At 50.4% G+C, this 19702-nt stretch overlaps 1 protein-coding gene across 1 annotated transcript in view; it reads right to left on the reverse strand.

Annotated features, from left to right (window-relative positions):
- CLDN10 (claudin 10) overlaps window positions 1-19702 on the reverse strand; it is a 48579-nt gene that overhangs the window by 18602 nt on the left and 10275 nt on the right. The window contains exon 4 of the mRNA XM_075334356.1: window positions 13047-13154. Within this exon, the coding sequence (XP_075190471.1) occupies window positions 13047-13154 (108 nt within the window). The remainder of the gene's footprint in view (window positions 1-13046; window positions 13155-19702) is intronic.

Consider the following 19702-nt stretch of genomic DNA (forward strand, 5'->3'; position numbering starts at 1 on the left):
CCAATTCGTGGCTCTCCCCTTCGGGTTAGCCACGGTCCCTCGAGTATTCACCAAGGTCATGGCAGCAGTGGTTGCGGTTCTGCACCTCCAGGGGTTGGCAGTGATTCCTTACCTGGACGACCTTCTAGTCAAGGCTTCATCCAGCGCAGACTGTCAGCGGAGTGTCTCGCTCACTCTCGCCACTCTAGTCCAATTCGGGTGGCTTGTCAATCTGCCCAAATCCACTCTGACTCCGACCCAGAGTCTCACGTACCTAGGGATGCAATTCGAGACTCTGCCGGCACTTGTGAAGCTGCCCTTAGTCAAACAGCAGTCCCTCCATCTGGCGGTGCGCTCTCTGCTGAGGCCCCGCCGTCATTCCATCAGGCACCTAATGCAGGTGCTGGGTCAGATGGTGGCGTCAATGGAGGCTGTTCCCTTCCCCAGTTCCATCTGCGTCCTCTGCAGCTGGACATTCTCCGCTGTTGGGACAAGCGGACTTCCTCCTTGCACAGGTTAGTGGCTCTGTCGCCACCGACCAGGGGCTCCCTTCAGTGGTGGCTTCGGCCCCTCTCTCTGTCTCAGGGACGCTCCTTCCTGGCCTCGTCCTGGGTGATCCTCACCACGGATGCCAGTCTATCCGGCTGGGGAGCGGTGTGTCTCCATCACCGAGCACAGGGCACTTGGATTCCGTCCGAATCAGCCCTCTCGATCAATGTGCTGGAAACCAGAGCTGTGCTTCTAGCTCTCCTAGCCTTTTACCACCTTTTGGCGGGCAAGCACATCCGAGTCCAGTCAGACAACGCGACAGCGGTTGCCTACATCAATCACCAAGGCGGGACACGCAGCCGCCTGGCAATGTTGGAGGTTCAACGCATTCTTCAATGGACGGAGGACTCCAAGTCCACCATATCCGCAGTCCACATCCCAGGCGTGGAAAACTGGGAAGCAGATTATCTCAGCCGTCAAACCGTGGACAGTGGCGAGTGGTCCCTGCATCCGGCAGTGTTTCGGTCAATCTGCCGCAAGTGGGGCACTCCGGAAGTGGATCTAATGGCATCCCGGCACAACAACAAGGTTCAGGTTTACGTGGCTTGCTCCCACGATCCTCAGGCCTTTGCAGCAGACGCTCTGGTTCAAGATTGGTCCCAGTTTCGTCTGTCCTACGTGTTTCCCCCTCTAGCTCTCTTGCCCAGAGTTCTGCGCAAGATCAGAATGGAGGGCCGTCGGGTCATCCTCATTGCTCCGGACTGGCCCAGGCGAGCTTGGTACCCAGACCTGCTCCATCTGTCCGTAGACGTGCCGTGGCATCTTCCGGACCGTCCAGACCTTCTCTCACAAGGTCCGTTTTTCCGCCAGAATTCTGCGGCTCTCAGATTGACGGCGTGGCACTTGAGTCCTGGATCTTGACGGCTTCTGGTATTCCTCCTGAAGTTATCTCCACTATGACTCGGGCTCGGAAGTCTTCCTCGGCCAAAATCTATCACAGGACCTGGAGAATTTTCCTGTCCTGGTGTCGCTCTTCCGGCCATGCTCCTTGGCCTTTTTCCTTGCCGACCCTTCTGTCTTTTCTACAGTCCGGTCTGCAGCTAGGACTATCCCTCAATTCCCTCAAGGGACAAGTCTCGGCTCTGTCAGTGTTGTTCCAGCGGCGTATCGCCCGGCTGGCGCAGGTGCGCACCTTCATGCAGGGCGGGTCTCACATCATTCCGCCTTACCGGCGGCCCTTGGATCCCTGTGACCTCAATCTGGTCCTCACAGCCTTGCAGAAACCCCCCTTTGAGCCTCTTAGGGAGGTTTCTTTGTCTCGTCTTTCACAGAAGGTGGTCTTTCTGGTGGCCATAACTTCCCTCAGGAGAGTCTCTGATTTGGCTGCGCTCTCTTCGGAGTCACCTTTTTTGGTTTTTCATCAAGACAAGGTGGTTCCCCGTCCGACTCCGGACTTTCTCCCTAAGGTGGTTTCTCCTTTCCACCTTAACCAGGACATTTCCCTGCCTTTCTTTTGTCCGGCTCCTGTTCATCGCTTTGAAAAAGCGTTGCATACTCTGGATCTGGTGCGGGCGCTCCGGGTCTATGTGTCTCGCACCGCTGTTCTTAGGCGGTGCACCTCTCTTTTTGTGCTAACCACAGGTTGGCGTAAGGGCCTCTCGGCTTCTAAGCCGACCTTAGCTCGTTGGATTAGGTCGGCCATTTCCGATGCCTACCAGTGTACTCAGGTGCCTCCCCCGCCGGGGATCAAGGCACACTCGACCAGAGCTGTCGGTGCCTCTTGGGCTTTCAGGCACCAGGCTACGGCTCAGCAGGTCTGTCAGGCTGCCACTTGGACTAGCCTGCATACCTTTTCAAAGCACTTCCAAGTGCATGCTCATGCTTCGGCAGATGCGAGCTTGGGCAGACGTATCCTTCAGGCGGCTGTCGCCCATTTGTGAAGTTAGGTTCCGCCTACTTCTCAGTTTTCTGTTTATTCCCACCCATGGACTGCTTTGAGACGTCCCAATGTCTGGGTCTCCCATAGGAACGATAAAGAAAAAGAGAATTTTGTTTACTTACCGTAAATTATTTTTCTTATAGTTCCGTATTGGGAGACCCAGCACCCTCCCTGTTGCCTGTTGGCAGTTTCTTGTTCCGCGTGTTATCACCGGCTGTTGTTGTAGACAGAGGCTCCGGTTGTTCCGGTTCTTGCTCTATCTTTACTTGTGGGTGGCTATTCTCCTTCAACTTTTGCACTAAACTGGCTAGATCTGGTTCTCCAGGGGGTGTATATGCTCAGAGGGAGGAGCTACACTTTTTAGTGTAGTACTTTGTGTGTCCTCCGGAGGCAGAAGCTATACACCCAATGTCTGGGTCTCCCAATACGGAACTATAAGAAAAAGAATTTACGGTAAGTAAACAAAATTCTCTTTTTTTTTCTCCTTTCCTATATAATCATTGAGCTATATCGATACATTTTTCTGTGTCTATTCACAGCCTGTATGTTGTTTTGCATACTGTCGTATGTGTTGTGTTTGTCTGGGGTAGTTTTTAATCCGAATTTAAATAAAATTGATCTTTTATATTTTGTATATTGGGTATATGCTGCTAAAAGAATGTCTAATCTGGTTTCCCTGAAAAAGAGTAATCAATTGTTGATGTCTAAAGGGTACTTCTCACATAGCGAGATCGCTGCTGAGTCACGGTTTTTGTGACGCACCATTGACCTCATTAGCGATCTCGCTGTGTGTGACACTAAGCAGCGACCTGGCCCCTGCTGTGAAATCGCTGCTCGTTACACACTGCTCTGGTTCATTTTTTGGACGTTGCTTTCCCGCTGTGAAGCACACATCGCTGTGTTTGTGAGCGAGAGAGCAACGATCTGAATGTGCAGGAAGCAGGGAGCCGGCTTCTGGCAGCCTGCGGTAAGTTGTAACCAAGGTAAATATCGGGTAACCAAGCGAAGTGCTTTGCTTGGTTATCCGATATTTACCTTGGTTACTAGCGTCCGCCACTCTCAGGCTGCCAGTGCCGGCTCCCTGCACACCTAGCCGGAGTACACATCGGGTAAATAAGCAAAACGGTTTGCTTATTAACCCGATGTGTACTCTGGCTATGATGTGTACTCTGGCAGCTTCAAAATTTAGGCCCCGGCTTCGGCCCTGTCCCCGACGTCCTAGGCCCGCCTCCTGCCGCAGCGCGATTGGCCGCCGGCCGCTCGGTCTCCACCCTCCTCCCAGCACCAGGCATCACAGGGGGGGGCGGTGGAGGTTTTTTCCCGCTCTCCTCGGCCCCCCCCCTCCAGCCTCCACAGCATCCATTTTAAAAAAAAAAAAAGACTGATTATAGCAGTTCCCCTAGTCTGCGGATTGCTGTGGCTACAGCAACTCTCATATGGGGAAAAGTACCAAACCTTAGCCACGTTCTTTGAACGATAGTGGTTGTTCTGTTTCTTTTATCATGGGTTCAGTTTATTTCAATATGTAAATGTAGACATATATATATATTAACTCTTACGAGCACTTATTCGGGTTCTTGGTTTGCATAAGAGGTACAGTTGGTTTAGGGCTGTTCTCTCAGTTGTGAATTACCCCGAACGTTGTCACATTAGTGCTTACAGCTTCCGCGGGCCCTGGCACTGCACGCACCTGTATCCCGCACCTGCAGGCGGGTTGGCGCCCTGTCTCAGGCCCTGCATCCCCGTGCTGACGTCCCTCGGGTGGGTGCGCATGCGCTGCGTCCCCGGCCGTCGCTCTGCCGTACCATCCGCAAGACTGGCGCATTCCCCCCGGGGAGTTGAGTCCCGTACTAGGGACCTTTTACTCTGCCCAAGGCGGACCCGCCAGGTCTCGTCTTCTGCGCCCCCAAGGTTCACCTTAATCCCCAGGTCCAGACTGCCTATCCTCTGGTAGCCTTTCGACCTCTCGGGGATGGCCCAGGCGTTAACACCTCTGCTGGACTTCAAGCAGGAGGACCTGGATGTTTGGCGCATGGCTAATAGCCGGGTAAGGATGGTGAGTCAAGCCTTAAAGGTACGGACAGTCCTTCTCTACGTGCAGGCACCGGGGGAGGTGAGTCCCGTACCAGGGACCTCACCCGCTGCTCGAAGCGTACCCGCCAGGTCTCGCCTTCGGCGCCTCCCCCTGGTTTTTCCTTCATTCCCAGGTCCAAAGCTCCCGCTCGACCAGAAGCCTTCCGACCTCTCTGGTGATGACCCAGACGTACCACCTCTGCTGGTTTCCGAGCAAGCGCCGAGGTTCTGCGCATGACGAATAGCCTGGAAGAAACGGTGAGTCAGACCATAAGGCCACGGATAGTTTCTCTTCTCCTCTCTGAGCACACAGGTCTCCTTTAAGACTTTTCTAGTGGACCCATGATGTTTTCAGTGGACATCCAATAGTTTGCAGAGCTACTGCTCCTTCACAGACAACATCCAGACTGGACGTTACCAGCGGTAAGTCTTGTTATTGTCTTTATTCATTCTCCAAGGGGCTCCGGAGAGAAGGGGCATGCCCCCCTGCGATCGACCCGCCAGGTTGCCTCTTGGCTTATCATCCCTAAGGTGACGTCTCTCAGGGACTCCACGGACTCCCTACGCAGAGGACTACATTCCATCTCTGCCGATCAGAACTGGTTGACATCTTCGGTAAGTACCTTTTCATCATAGCCCTGGCGCTTTTCCAGCTTCATGGCCTGAGCCTATAGCAGCAGTGTGACCACCCGTCGAGGCCTCTGACTCAGGAGCTGGATCGCGGAGGCGACATCTAAGGAGTCGCTGACCTTCCTTCCGCCTTTAGGTGACCGTCCCTTCGGAGACAGGTTAGTCCAGTGGATCCCCTAGACTACGTGAGGGAAGTGTACATCTCTCCCCTAGGCTACGTGAGGGAAGAGCACATCTCTTCCCAGCATCGGCCCAGACGCTCAGGATCGTCGCCTTCACCGCTCGGCTCCAGTCCGTTCGAGCCGCAACCGTCGTCGTCATTTCTCGCTACTAGGGCAGCTGCTCCACCGGTTGGAGTCCTTTCAGACCCCGGCCCGGTAGATCATCCCCTTGGGCATGTTTTTCGAGACCCCCCAAGGGAAGTTACTCTTCACGCAGGAGTAGTTTTCCTTCCCCGCACCAAGTCGGGTTCGGTAGGCGAGTCCGCAGCGGCTGGGGGAGGTGATAGCGGCGGTACACTTACCGGTTTTCATCCTTGGGTCCCCACTGAAGAACGGAGATAAGTAGCTTCCGTCTGCCCCGGGGATCCGCCCTTCCCTTCCTAGTGGACCAGCCTTCGTATCCGGTCCCTGGGAAGATCCCCTCTCCGTCTCCTCTGGAGAATAGCATCAGCCATTACCAGTCTCCAATGCTAGGGTGGGCTTGTCCACCTTTCCACAGCACGGTCCCGAGGAACACCCCTTATGTGTGGTCTCCCCTTCAGCATTCCAGGATTTCAGATCCATCCGGTTAGACCGGTTACGTTTTCTTCACTGGGGCGTGGTTGTTCCGGTCAGGTTCCAGTCGGACCATGCCACAACGGTGGCGTGCATCATCCACCAGGGAGGCGTAGGAAGTGTCATGAAAAAGGAAGAGGTCAAGAAGATCTTGCTCTGGGCCGGATCTCGCGCTCTCTAATCTCGGCAGTACACATCCCTACCGTGGACGTTTGGACGGCCGTTTTTTCTCAGCAGGAGGGGCCTCGCCTAGGCAGAATGGCTCCTCAACAGGGAAGTCTCCAGCCAGATCTACGACGAAGGAAGACCTCCAGTCGTGGTCCTATTGGCCCCCCGATCCAGCTTTATAGTCAACGGCGCGTCTAGGGTGCCCCCTTCTCTGCGCTAGGTGACGACGCCCTCGCCCGGCTGTTAGGCCGGTTTATTTATTCATTTTCTTGGGCATCTGCCCACGGCTTCCCATGATCTCGAGCTTTCTCAAGATGGACCAAGGCAGAGGGTGGCTATGGAGGGGCCCAGGCGAGCATAGTTCACAGAAGTCACTCAATCCACTCGCAGAGGCCCTGTGGCGCTTCCAGACCGTCCAGTTCTTCCGTGTCGAGCCCTCTCTGCCACCAGGACTTAGAAGCCCTAAGTTTCCCGACCTTAAGAGTGGATCCCGGGTTCTTGCTCGCACAGGCCGGTTGGCAAGAAGGATGCAGACAATGTTGGAGACCGGGGAGCCGGTTCCCTCGAAAATGTATTACCACACGTGTGGAGTTCCTCCGGGGTGTAAAGAGCACATCTTCTTTCCTCTCTCTCTCTCCTTTCCTGCACTACTGCCATGCTGACAGTCAGATCTGGATGTGGCTTTCTAGCGCGTCCCTCTAGGGGCCTGGTGTCGACGCGGTCATTTCAGTTCAGAGGCTTATCACTTCTCGTCCCACGACCAAGGTGTTTCATACAGAGAAGCGTCCATCTGGCTCGGCGGCATCGCCGTCCACTAGTAACGTGGGACCTTAATCTAGCGATGGGTTCACCTCACGGCTCTCGGTTTGAGCTTTTCCGAGGGCTTCTTACTCCCACCTGTTTGGATAGGTGGGCTCCTCGTGGCCGTCTCCTTGTTTTCAAGGGGCATCAGGGTGGACAGCTCTCTCTTGTTGCCTTTGTTCCCCCCTTTTTTTCCAGGTCCTCCAGCAGGGCAAGGGGGATGCTCCGGCCACTACCCTCCCTTCGGTCCGAGGCAGCCCGCCTTCCTTCCAGATAAGGAGTTTGGGTTTTCGGGTTCGGTTCTAGTACCTTCTCTCAGCCTGAAAAGGGCCTAGTTCGTTCCTGAACTGGTACGAGCCCCCAGTAGGTTGTGCCCTCAGGACCGCACTTTTCGGTTTACTCCGACAGTCAGTTCATCTTTTCAGGACAGTTCACCTTTTCATCCGGTCCCAGGAGGCGCATGCCGGCGCCCAGGGCTAAGATTTCCACAGGGATCCTTCTGTCATAGGTGAAGCCTATCGCATGGAAGACGGACCTCCGCCGTTTTTTCTACCGTCCAAGGGGAGTCTCTTGGATGATTGGACTACAGACGTTGATGGACCGAGGTCTGCCGGGCCTCCACCTGGTCTAGTCGGCAGACCTTTACTAGTTCCTATCAGGTCACACCCAAGCTTTGGCAGAGGCCAGTCTTGCCGTTATCTTTGCGGGCGGCAGTAGCACACCTGTAACAAGGTAGGTAATTGTAGGTCTGGGTCAAGCCCGACAGGAGGAAGCGGTTTCCTACCGATCTCCGGTGATGGTTCTCTTCCCACCCAGGGACTGCTTTTGGACATCCCATGGTCCTGTGTCCCCCAATGAAACGATGGAGAAAGATAGATTTTTGTGTACTCACCGTAAAATCTCTTTCTCTGAGTCTTCATTGGGGGACACAGCACCCACCCTGCTTGTGTTTTTTGGGTTACATTTTACCTGTCTGTTGCCTCAGTGGCCATATTCCCAGGCCATTGGTCGCACGTCTATTTGGTTATAGTTTTTTCCTTGTCTTATCCAGGATTGTTTGGTTCTCCTCCTACTGCTTGTGCACTAAACTGATTGAGTCCGCCTCTGGCTCAGGGGTTATACTGCTGGGGAGGAGCTAACTTTTTCTGTTTACTTAGTGTCAGCCTCCTAGTGACAGCAGCATAACCCATGGTCCTGTGTCCCCCAATGAAGACTCAGAGAAAGAGATTTTACGGTGAGTACACAAAAATCTATCTTTTCCATGACGAGGTCCATTAGATTCTATACTGTAGAAGAGAGATTGGGGGTTGCTGCTGCTTTGTGGATGCCGGTCATGAAGTTTCTGTTTCTAAGGAATCTTAAAGGTACCGTCACACTTAGCGACGCTCCAGCGATCCCACCAGCGATCTGACCTGGCAGGGATCACTGGAGTGTCGCTGGTGAGCTGTCAAACAGGAAGATCTCCACAGCGATCAGAGATCAGCCACCAGCCACCAGTGACCCGTGTAACGACGCTGTGCTTGGTAACCATAGTACACATCGGGTTACTAAGCAAAGCGCTTTACTTATGGTTACCCGATGTGTACCTTGGCTACGTGTGCAGGGGGCAGGGAGCCGGCTTCTAGAAGCTGCGGACGCTGGTAACCAAGGTAAATATCGGGTAACCAAGCAAAGCCTTTGCTTGGTTACCCGATGTGTACTTTGGTTACCAGCGTCCGCAGAAGCCGGCTCCCTGCTCCCTGCACATTCAGATCCTTGCTCTCTCGCTGTCAAATACAGCGATGTGTGCTTCACAGCGAGAGAGCAACGACCAAAAAATGGTCCAGGACATTCAGCAACGACCAGCGACCTCACAGTAGGGGCCAGGTCGTTGCTGGATGTCACACACAGTGACATCGCTAGCAAGATCGCTGTTGCGTCACAAAAACCGTGACTCAGCAGCGATGTCGCCAGCGATGTCGCTTAGTGAGACATGGCCTTTATTGTGCAAATGTCATTAAGGGTCCTAACATTATCAGTAGATGTTCCTCAAGGATTTTGGAAAGTATATTGCAATCTTCTTTGAGGAATTTGTGGTTATGATTGGATTTTTGTTTTGGGAATCATGACTGTATGTGACTCATGGAAGATGAATTCCTATCTCCCCCATAGACCGAATTCCTGAAGAAGTTTAGAGTTCAGAATATTTTTTTACATAGTGTAAGCCTGGACCAGGGAAAGTACTGAATTCGGTGGATATTTCACCAAAATTATAAACTGGATGAGATAATGGAATGCTGGATTTCTCAGAAAATTATTTTTTATGGCACATTCACTTTAACGTAAGGGGAAACACAACTGTAATAACAATGTTTTTACCTAATGTGTAATAGACGGTGTGATAACAGTCAATCATTCTAAGCTTTGTACACCTAATATGTACATAAAATATATATGTGGAGCCCTCGAGGGTACCATCGCCACAGAGGTCTGCAACCTAAGTCAGAGGTGTGGTGCCCCATCCGGGGTGAGAAAGAGGCCATCTGCAATTGTTAGCTCGCACATTAGATCAGGGCCGGGGCAGGTCCCAATAATGCTTAGCGACCAATGGTCTGGTTATGGCACTTAAGCCCCGTGCACTGGTCTGATACCAGCTTGGGGGAGGCGCTTAGTGGCTGAGGTGTCTGAGATAAAATGGGCAGAGTTAAGTTTGAAAATTGGCGGTTAGGAGAGTCAGTCAGTCAGGAGGAGGGAGGAGACCTACTGGGGTGAGGATCCTAGGAGTCCTATTCAACTCTGAGGAGATGGAAGAAAGAATCCCGGTGACTTAGGGGAAGTGTGTCAGACACCCCTACAGTCGCGTTGCGCAAGCAACAGTTTAAGGTGGAGGGATTTGGTCGCAAACGGGGTCCCGGTCCCTAGGCTAGGAAGAGACTTCATGACTTTCTAGTAACATCGGAGGCCAGGGTGGCTGTACACACCTTTGGGCCACAAGCAGCATACGAATCCACTGGAAGGGGATCACAGAGGATCATGGAGCCAGGCAGGCAGAAATCCCTTCAAAGGTCCCCGGAGCGAGCCAAGCAGGCAGAAGTCCCTTTAGAGATTCGTGACCCCCTGGCTAAGGGCAGTGTGTGTGGAGGTGCAGGACAAGAGGGTGAAGGTGCAGAGATACGGCCAGGAGGGAGTACCGGTACTGGTCTCGGACGTTCTCGGGATCGGTGGTTGCCCATCACTGGGGATCCGAGCATACTGTGGATGCACTAAAATGGCTGTCAAGCTTGAACCAGTACTGTGAGTAAAAGATTGTTGTTGCAAAGCCATGGTGTTGTCTCCATTCCTCCTGCGTCACAACCTGCCATTATAGACTTTTTATATCATCAACGGTTATCTCGGGGCCTCACTCTACCTGTGGGGAGTAAGAATACCTCAGCTGCACCCTCATCACCTGCCCCGGGAAACCTACAGTGCAGCGGCGGCTCACATAGTCGCAAAACCACAGGTGGCGTCACAAACTACTTTAAAAACCTTATTTCATTATAAATACAACTCCCATCATCATCCTTTTTATTATTTAAAAGACACCGCGATGGTCACGGAGCCGGACCTCACCACTGCTGACATTCCCGGACTAGTCCAGCACGGTTCCAAGTACCCCCGGTCCTGGGGAGGGCATGTCATATAAAATATATATATATATATAGATAGATAGATAGATAGATAAACAAAGGTGTAACTCGTGGGTTATGTCCAACTGGAAAACCCCTGCTGGAAAAATACTTTGTCATAACTGATAGACACTATTTCTGAAAGTGGCATTATTGCTGTGAATATACAGTATATGGCTTACTGTATAAATGAATACTGAAGCTGACAAAGTTTCTGGGTACTACTATTAACGTGTAGTGCTCTAACTGTCCCCATATAGTGGACACTATTACAGCTGTCATGGATATGTGATTGGTAACTTGTATGGGCATTACTATAGCTGGTGTTAAGCGGGCTTTACACGCTGCGATATCGTTAATGAATTATCGTCGGGGTCACGTCATTAGTGACGCACATCCGGCGTCATTAACGATATTGCAGTGTGTGACACGTTCGAGCGATCTTAAACGATCGCAAGAGCGGGCAAAATCGTTTGCCGCGGTGAGGTCGTCCTGAAACAAAAAATCGTTCTCTGCATGTTAGCGATGTTGTTCGTCATTCCTGCGGCAGCACACATCGCTATGTGTGACACCACAGGAGCGACGAACATCTCCTTAACTGCCTCCACCGCCAATGCGGAAGGAAGGAGGTGGGCGGGATGTTTACGTCCCGCTCATCTCCTCCCCTCCGCTTCTATTGGCCGCCTGCCGTGTGACATCGCTGTGACGCTGCACGACCCACCCCCCCTTAGAAAGGAGGCGGTTCACTGGCCAGAGCGACGTTGCAGGACAGGTAAGTCCATGTGACGGGGTAAGCGAGGTTGTGCGCGACGGGCAGTGATTTGCCCGTGTCGCACAACCGACGGGGGCGGGTATGATCGCTTGCGATCTCGCTGGCAAGATTGCAGCGTGCAAAGCCAGCTTTACTCTTTGGGCACCCAACAACTTGAAAGAACGGCACTCCTGGAAGATATCCTCTTTAGTGTTAGCGAGGTTGTGCGCGACGGGCAGTGATTTGCCCGTGTCGCACAACCGACGGGGGCGGGTATGATCGCTTGCGATCTCGCTGGCAAGATTGCAGCGTGTAAAGCCAGCTTTACTCTTTGGGCACCCAACAACTTGAAAGAACGGCACTCCTGGAAGATATCCTCTTTAGTGTTCAGATAGGGTCCAACCCCATAAATCAGAGAAATTTAAATCCAGCACACAAAGTTCACTACTGGTGCAAGACTCTTTGGACACTTACATCTACTTATCACTATTGTGAAAGCTGTCCGGAAAACCAAATGGAACTTCTATATAAGTGGAGCTATTGTAAGGGAAAGAAAAGTTATGTTTTCGTTTTGTGAGAAAGGACATCAAAATTAATATTTGCTTGAGTAAAAGAAAGTCTAGGTTCATTCATGGTCTAAACAAATGGAGTTTCTGAAGGGAAACATATGATATCTGTTGTATTTATTTTTGTTCACAGAGATTTACGACAATATGAGGAAGCAAGGGGATAATCTTAACGGATTACAGAGTTCGCAGAACACACAGAATGTACTAGTCACAGCTCATTTCAATGTTGTAAAAAACGTAAACGCCTAGAGAACACATTCTGTGAACATGTCGGCGTAAGTGACAGATATTTGATACTTTTTTGGATAATGTGACCCTCCATTTGATGTCTAAAATGTAGTGGAAATACTTGTTTCCCTCCTAAGAAAGCATCATATACCATTTCTCCTTTTGAGCTCTCAATCCTCTTTTGCAATAAAATGACCATCACTATAAAGAGTACTGTAGAAAAGCCTAAGAAACTGAAGGGACTCTTAAAGAAGAACTCCCATTTAAGTTTATATCCTCTTAATATATTGCCATCATCATATTATATATCACTGTGTACTTACAATTGCTCATTTTGCCTTTCTTCCCAGTTAATTATTCTCTTTTCTATTGGGTCTATGATATATATCATTAAAAACAAATTAGCTGAATCCTTCTAAGTTCTATGTAGAAACAGGAAGTCAATTTTCCCTGTGTGAGTTATCACTGCAAAGGTTCCTGGCAGGGGGGAGGAGTGGAGCAGCTGGATCAAGAATTGAAGAGGGGAATTATTTATGTAGGGAAAGGAGACTCCATGAAATTATATAGAGAAAAGAGAAGAATTTTTTGGGTAGAAAGGCAAAATTAGCAATTGTAAATAAGCAGTGCTACATAATATAATTATTACAATGTGGACAATAGGCAAGACATCTTTTTCTCAATCTTTTTCTCATGTTTCCACATGTTAGCAGGAACCTTGTCATACAAATGGCTTAAATGAATACAGACTTCTCAATGAATGAACAGTCTTCCCATTGTAAGATAATTTATATTGTAACATTCCATTCATTTGGAAGTAATTTGGATGTCTATAAACATTAACTTCATATCATTAATAGCTGAGAAAAATCCTAAGAATGAAATATCCTGACTGATAAAGCTGATTTTTTTTCCAGTACCATGCATTCTTAGCAACTATCTTGACTATGGCCAATTTTACTTTGAACAGTATAGAAAATGATAGCAATGCTGTGGTACCTTAGGATAATCTGACGGGCTGATGTTGTGCAACAAAATATGAATCCTCCCAACAAGCACAGAACAGATCCGGTCCACCCAATAAACAGTGCTGTCCCAAGTTCATATCTGCAATTAATGATATGTATGTCATATAGCCAATCTGAGATATTTCTGAAAGCATATGAAGTATATTTTAATATGTAGAAGGTGCCTGTGACATTCATCCTGGCAGTAGCCACTGTTGGGCATATAGCTCTCAGCATTCAAAATGATCTGCCATTTGCAATAAACCAATCAAACAAGAACAATTTAAACTACCTTTCCACAACTATTATAACAAGTGGTTTCTTAAAATTTATCACAAAATGTCACTTCTACTGACTTCTGCAGTCAGAATGAGGCCGGTTTCAGACGTCCGTGTTTAATCAGGTACAAGCCACACAATGGTTATGATCATACGTGTGTCATACGTGTGTCACGCGTATGTCGCACGTGTGACATCTGTGTTTGCATACGTGTGACACGTACTGGACAAAACACGGGTCTTTGAAATTTAAAGATTTTCTATATTCACCTGTATTCAGCGCTGCTTTCTTTGGCTCTGCTGCCTTCCGCTCATTATATTAATTGATTATTCACCGCACTGAGGACATGGAAGCCGGAGCATCGCGGCGACAGCTCTGGGTACAGCATCACCGAGGACAGCATCGGGGACAGGTGAGTATCCAGCAGCAGTGTGTGTGCAGTGACGTCCAGGAGGTCACTGAAGTTCCCAATGAACTCTGATAACATCCTGATGACACCCCCGCCACGCCCGCGCTACAGCGGGTGTCAGGATGGTGACTTCACGGGTTCATCAGAGTTCATTGGGAACTCTGATGACCTCCTGGATGTCACTGCACACACTTCAGTTGGGTACTTACCTGTCACCGGTGATGGCAATGCTGTCCTCCGGGATGCTGTCCCCGCGATGCTACGGCTTCCAAGTCCTCACCACACACACACACACACACACACACACACACACACACTGCTAGATTCTCACCTGTCCCCAGCGATGCGGTTCCCGGCACTGAAGTCCCCAGCGATGCTCTGGCTTCCAGCTCCTCAGTGCAGTGAATAATCAATGAATATAATGAGTGGGGGTCAGAAGCGGGAGGCAGCAGAGCTGAAGGAAACAGCACTGGATACAGGTGAATATAGAAAATCTTTTTATTTAAAAGACCCGTGTTTTCTCCGGTACGTGTCACACTGATGTCACACGGATCACATCAGTGTGCGATCCAAGTGACACCCGTGGTGACGGAGAAAAAAATGGACATGTCTGCGTGTGTGCATGTGGGGCCACGAGGGGTCACATGATCTGTGCGAAAACACAGCCGTGTGAGTAACAGCATAGAATAACATGGGTTCGTGTTGCATCCGTGTTAAAAACGGATGTCACACGTACCTGAAACACAGACGTCTGAAACTGGCCTGACTCATTCCACTGATAAGAATCCCTTAAGGGAAAACATTTGTCTCAAGCACACCTGAAGCCACTAATCAATAGTTGTATCATGTGTGCTTGATTTAAAACACATCAAATACCTGTATTGGCTAGGATATTTATTTATTCACTGTGACATTTAAAAGTATATTAGCAATATGGCAAGAAAGTGGATTAAGAGGTTAAGGGAAGACATCATTTGGGAATAACATTGTTTTAATATTATTTTGTTTTTACTTGTTTTTAATAAATTAATAGTACGCTTTAAAACCTGTAACTTTGTCCTGGAGGAGGACACAAGTGAAGAATAAACTGAATAGAAAAGTGGATCCGTAGAAGCATTAGCAGGCGCGAAACGGCCATCGTCCGTAGATGGCCTGCACCCGGCTCCTCTCCCCCCTGCACCTTTTGGGATAAAGCAAGAATTTCTGGTTATACCGTGGACTGTGCCACTTCTTCTGATCTTGTGGATTATCTATTGGCTACTCATTCCTTTTTTCAAAACGAGTACCCTCGGCCAGTTTTTTTATGCGCAGGACCTGAGTTGACTTTCTTTTTCCCAGCACCTGGTAAGGTATAGTGTTGTGGTGTAGGACCAAATCCTTCTTTCTTACATACATAAACTGAATAGAACATCCTACCTACTATGACGCATGGTGGAGGCTCTGTGATGCTCTGGGGCTGCCTTGCTTCCTGCACGGTGTGGAGGGCGATATGGATTAAAGTATCAGAACATCTTAGGAAAATAACATATTTCTTTTAGTGAAGAAGCTGAAGCTTTAGCATTATTGGACCTTCCAAGAGGACAAAGTTACCAAGCATACTTCAAAGTCCATCAAAACTTGGTTTAAAAAGAAATCCTGTAAAATTCGTGAATAACTGTAACAATCTCCTGACTTGAACACCACTGAAAATTTTGGGTGGCATTTGAAGATGGCAATTGCAGCATCAAAACCCCAAATAATTGTGATGTGAAGGCCACTGGCTATGAGAAATGGCCTGTTCTGAGGAATGCTACTAGAAGCTTGAGGCCTAGTTATGTCATGCTTGCAGCAGGTCATAACAGCCTAAAATCTTATGTAGATGTCCATGTAACACAACCTGGGAACTGACTGTGATGCATACACTGTTGGTGGGTCTTCTGACGTGGACTTCATAGCCTCTTATATTACTATGGAGACCCATTGGCAGTCCCTGTATCATGGCCCGTATATTTATAGTCTTATATGAATGTTTGAATGAGGCTTAAGAGTGCTCTATGAAAGAGGCTTGAAGAAGTTGAATAATTCTTAGACTGCTATAGTCATTAAAAATGGCATTTCGTATCTAGTTTGGAGAAACCACTTGTTATTAATTGTGTTGAGTTATTTAAATTGTTCATGTTTGATGGGTTTATTGCAAAAAGATGACAGTTTGTTAATTTTACTAATAAACCTAATTTACATTGCGGGTTGAATAAGTTTGATTACAACTGTAAAGGGTGCTTTACACGCTGCGACATCGCTACCGATATTTTCCCTGCCGCCCATGACAGCACCACCTGAGAGATAGGTTCCGCCCACATCAGGACAGGAAACCCACTGATAAAAAAGGCGGCACCTCTCCTCCACATCAGTTTGGTTTCCTGTCCTGGTATGGACAACCCATTGCTGTCCCAGGTCCGACCCGGTGTGGAAGCCTAGTACTTACCAAAAGCCGGTGTTCGGGCCTGGATGCACCCCCCCTCGGTCTCAGACCTCTGCGGTGGTGTGGCGCGGGCCTGGAGCGGGAGTTCGGCCCGGCGTCGCTCCAGGGAGGTGCGCACTCACGGCGGCCGCTGGAAGGCTCGTCCCTGCTGTGCAGCACGCTGGAGTGAAGCAGGACGCGACCAGAAGTGACGCGCGTAGTGACGTGCGCAGTGTGACCAGGAAGTGACTGGTGTGCGCATGCGCACTAGGATCCAAGATGGCGGCGCCCGTGTAATGAGGGATCTCCGTTTAAAAGCGTGGCCGGCGCCTGGGACTGGTGAGTTTTCTCCTCCATTCTTCTCCATTATGGCAGGAGATTCACCCCGCAGCAGGGAGCAGCGTAAGGAGTCGCCGCAGCGCGGCTCAGAACGCGGCTCAGCGGATCGTTCCAGGAATACTGTGTCCAGCCCGGGCAGCGTTCGGTCGGTGGGTCCCAAGAGGACCAAAGGAGATAAGAATCCGCCTCCTGATCCGGTATTGCCAGGAGTCGTGTGGGTGAGTGGACCTCGTGGTCAGCCATGTTACTAAGACCCCGTTTCCATGTCCCCTCTCTTGTTAGGTACAGAAAAAATGTACCTCCAAGCAGCGTTACAAGGAATGTGCAATATGCCAATCCTCACTGTCTTCTGATTACAACAAGGCCCAATGTGCAGGCTGTATCCAGCAGACCCTCCTCAAAGAAGGGCCAGGGTTCTCGTCGTTCATCCTAAGCTGTCTACTCCCAATACCTCGGGTTCGGCTCATGACTCTCGGTCGTCAGGCTCCTCGGGATCCTCCCCCTCTGATTCTGGCTCCTCCTCCTCTTCTGATGAAGGTGGTCGTCCTTGTTTCCCTACTGCGGACGTGGGACCCTTGGTGAAGGCGGTGCGTTCGACTATGGGAATGGTGGACCCCAGGGGACCTGAATCGACCCAGGATGTCATGTTTGGGGGCTTGGACTCCAAAAAACGTAAGGGGTTTCCTATTCCCCAGAAGGTTCAGGGTCTCATAGCTGACCAGTGGAAGAAAGTGGACAAAAGATTGAATCTTAGCACTTCCCTTAAAAGAAAGTACCCCGTGGATGGGGAGGCGTCTACCTCCTGGGATAGAACCCCGAAGATTGATGTCGAAAGAATACCTCGGGCTTTCTCTTTGGCAAACACTCCGCGCTCAGTTGGTCAGACAGTCCTCCAATTACAGGGAGCTCATGGCGGTTCTCAAGGCACTGGAGGGGTTCCTCCCCTTCTTGAGAGGTCGCCATGTTCAGATCCTTTCGGACAACAGGGTGACGGTGGCGTACATCAACCATTAGGGAGGCACCAGATCCCCTTCTCTTCTGACTCTGACTATGCGCATCTTCCAGCTGGCCGAACAACATCCCTCCTCCTTAACGGCTCTTCATATCAAGGGGACGGACAACGAGGAGGCAGACTTCCTCAGCCGGCACTGTCTCAGTCCGGGGGAGTGGTCCTTAGACCCAGAGGTCTTTCGCAAGATCACGCTTCTATGGGGTGTCCCTGTTCTAGACCTGTTCGCTACCAAGGCGAATCGGAAAGTGGACAGGTTCTGTTCTCTCAACCCCCGAGACGATCCTGTTGCCCTCGATGCGTTTCAGATGTCTTGGTCCCAGGGCCTCCTGTACACGTTTCCTCCTCTGATCCTGTTGCCTTCGGTTCTCCGGAAAATCCGGGACGACAGGGCGGAGGTTATTCTCATCGCCCCCTTCTGGCCAAAGCGGGCATGGTTTTACTGGCTGCGGACACTGTCTCTGGTGGATCCTTGGGTTCTCCCGGACACCCCTCATCTCCTTTGCCAGGGCCCAGTCCGTCACCCCCCCGACCCGGCTCTCCATTTGACGGCCTGGCGTTTGAGCGGCGGCTTCTAACTCGACGGGGGTTTTCATCTGGCTTAGTAGACACTCTTCTTCACAGTAGAAAAGCGGTCACCACGGCCATTTACGGGAGGGTCTGGAAGCGTTTTCTCCTTCAGTCCGGGGCTCGGGCGGAGGACCCCCCTCCTATCTCGGCTATTCTAGAATTCCTCCAGAGGGGGTTGGAATTGGGGCTCTCCACCAGTACGCTCAAGGTGCAGGTGTCGGCCTTAGGGGCACTGTTTAATTGTAGTCTGGCACAGAATGAGTGGATTTGCAGGTTCATTAAATCTAAGTCCAGGTCTGTACCTGTTCAGGCTCCCAGGGTTCCCCCATGGGACTTCAATTTAGTGTTGGATGCCCTCACAGGGCCGCCGTTTGAACCCTTAGTGGAGGTCCCTCTCAAACTGTTGTCACTTAAGGTTTTTCTCTTCGTCGCACTCACCTCGGCCAGGCGGGTGGGGGATCTCCAAGCCTTGTCCGTAGTTCACCCTTATACTCAGATTCTGAATGATAGGGTAGTGTTGCGGACTGATCCCTTCTACCTGCCCAAGGTTTCTAAACCCTTTCATCAGTCCCAGGAAATCGTGCTCCCTTCCCTCTGTGACCCCCCTCATAACGAGAAAGAGGCTAGGTTGCACACGTTGGATGTCAGGAGGGCCTTAATCACGTACCTAGATAGGACTAGGGAATGGAGGAAGTCTCAGGTCCTGTTTGTCACTTTTCAGGGGCATTCCAGGGGGCATGGGGCTTCTAAGGTTACCTTGGCTAGATGGGTCAGGGATGCCATCGGCTTGGCATACTCGGCTAAAGACACCACTCCTCCTCAGGGCATAAGGGCACACTCCACTAGAGCAGTGTCTACGTCTTGGGCGGAGAGGGCGGATGCCTCTATTGACCAGATCTGTCGGGCAGCTACTTGGTCGTCTCCTGGTACTTTCTTTCAGCACTATAGGCTGGACTTATCCTCCACAACTGACCTTTCCTTTAGGAGACGGGTTTTACAGGCGGTGGTCCCTCCCTAAGGTGCTGGTCTATATAAATCTCTCAGGTGGTGCTGTCATGGGCGGCAGGGAAAAATCTTAATTACTCACCGGTAATGGGATTTTCAATAGCCCATGACAGCACCCTTAGTTCCCACCCTATTCAATGGTTGTGGGCACCCTTCGGGGAGTGTTAGAGTTATTGGTGTTTTTCCTTGGGTGGTGGTGTGATTAATCTGTTTATTGTGTTTTGTCGGTCCTCTCTGGCTCTGAAAACCTACTGATGTGGAGGAGAGGTGCCGCCTTTTTATCAGTGGGTTTCCTGTCCTGATGTGGGCGGAACCTATCTCTCAGGTGGTGCTGTTATGGGCTATTGAAAATGCCATTACTGGTGAGTAATTAAGATTATCGTCGGGATCACGTCGTTAGTGACGCACATCCAGCGCCGGTAGCGACATCGCAGCGTGTGACACCAAGGAGCGACGATCAACGATCGCAAAATCGTCCAAAAACGGTGATCGTTGACACGTCGCTCCTTTCCTTAATATCGCTGCTGCCACCGGTACGATGTTGTTCGTCGTTCCTGCGGTAGCACACAACGCTATGTGTGACACCGCAAGAACGAC

This window comes from Anomaloglossus baeobatrachus, chromosome 2, assembly GCF_048569485.1.
Source record: "Anomaloglossus baeobatrachus isolate aAnoBae1 chromosome 2, aAnoBae1.hap1, whole genome shotgun sequence".
NCBI lineage: Eukaryota > Metazoa > Chordata > Amphibia > Anura > Aromobatidae > Anomaloglossus > Anomaloglossus baeobatrachus.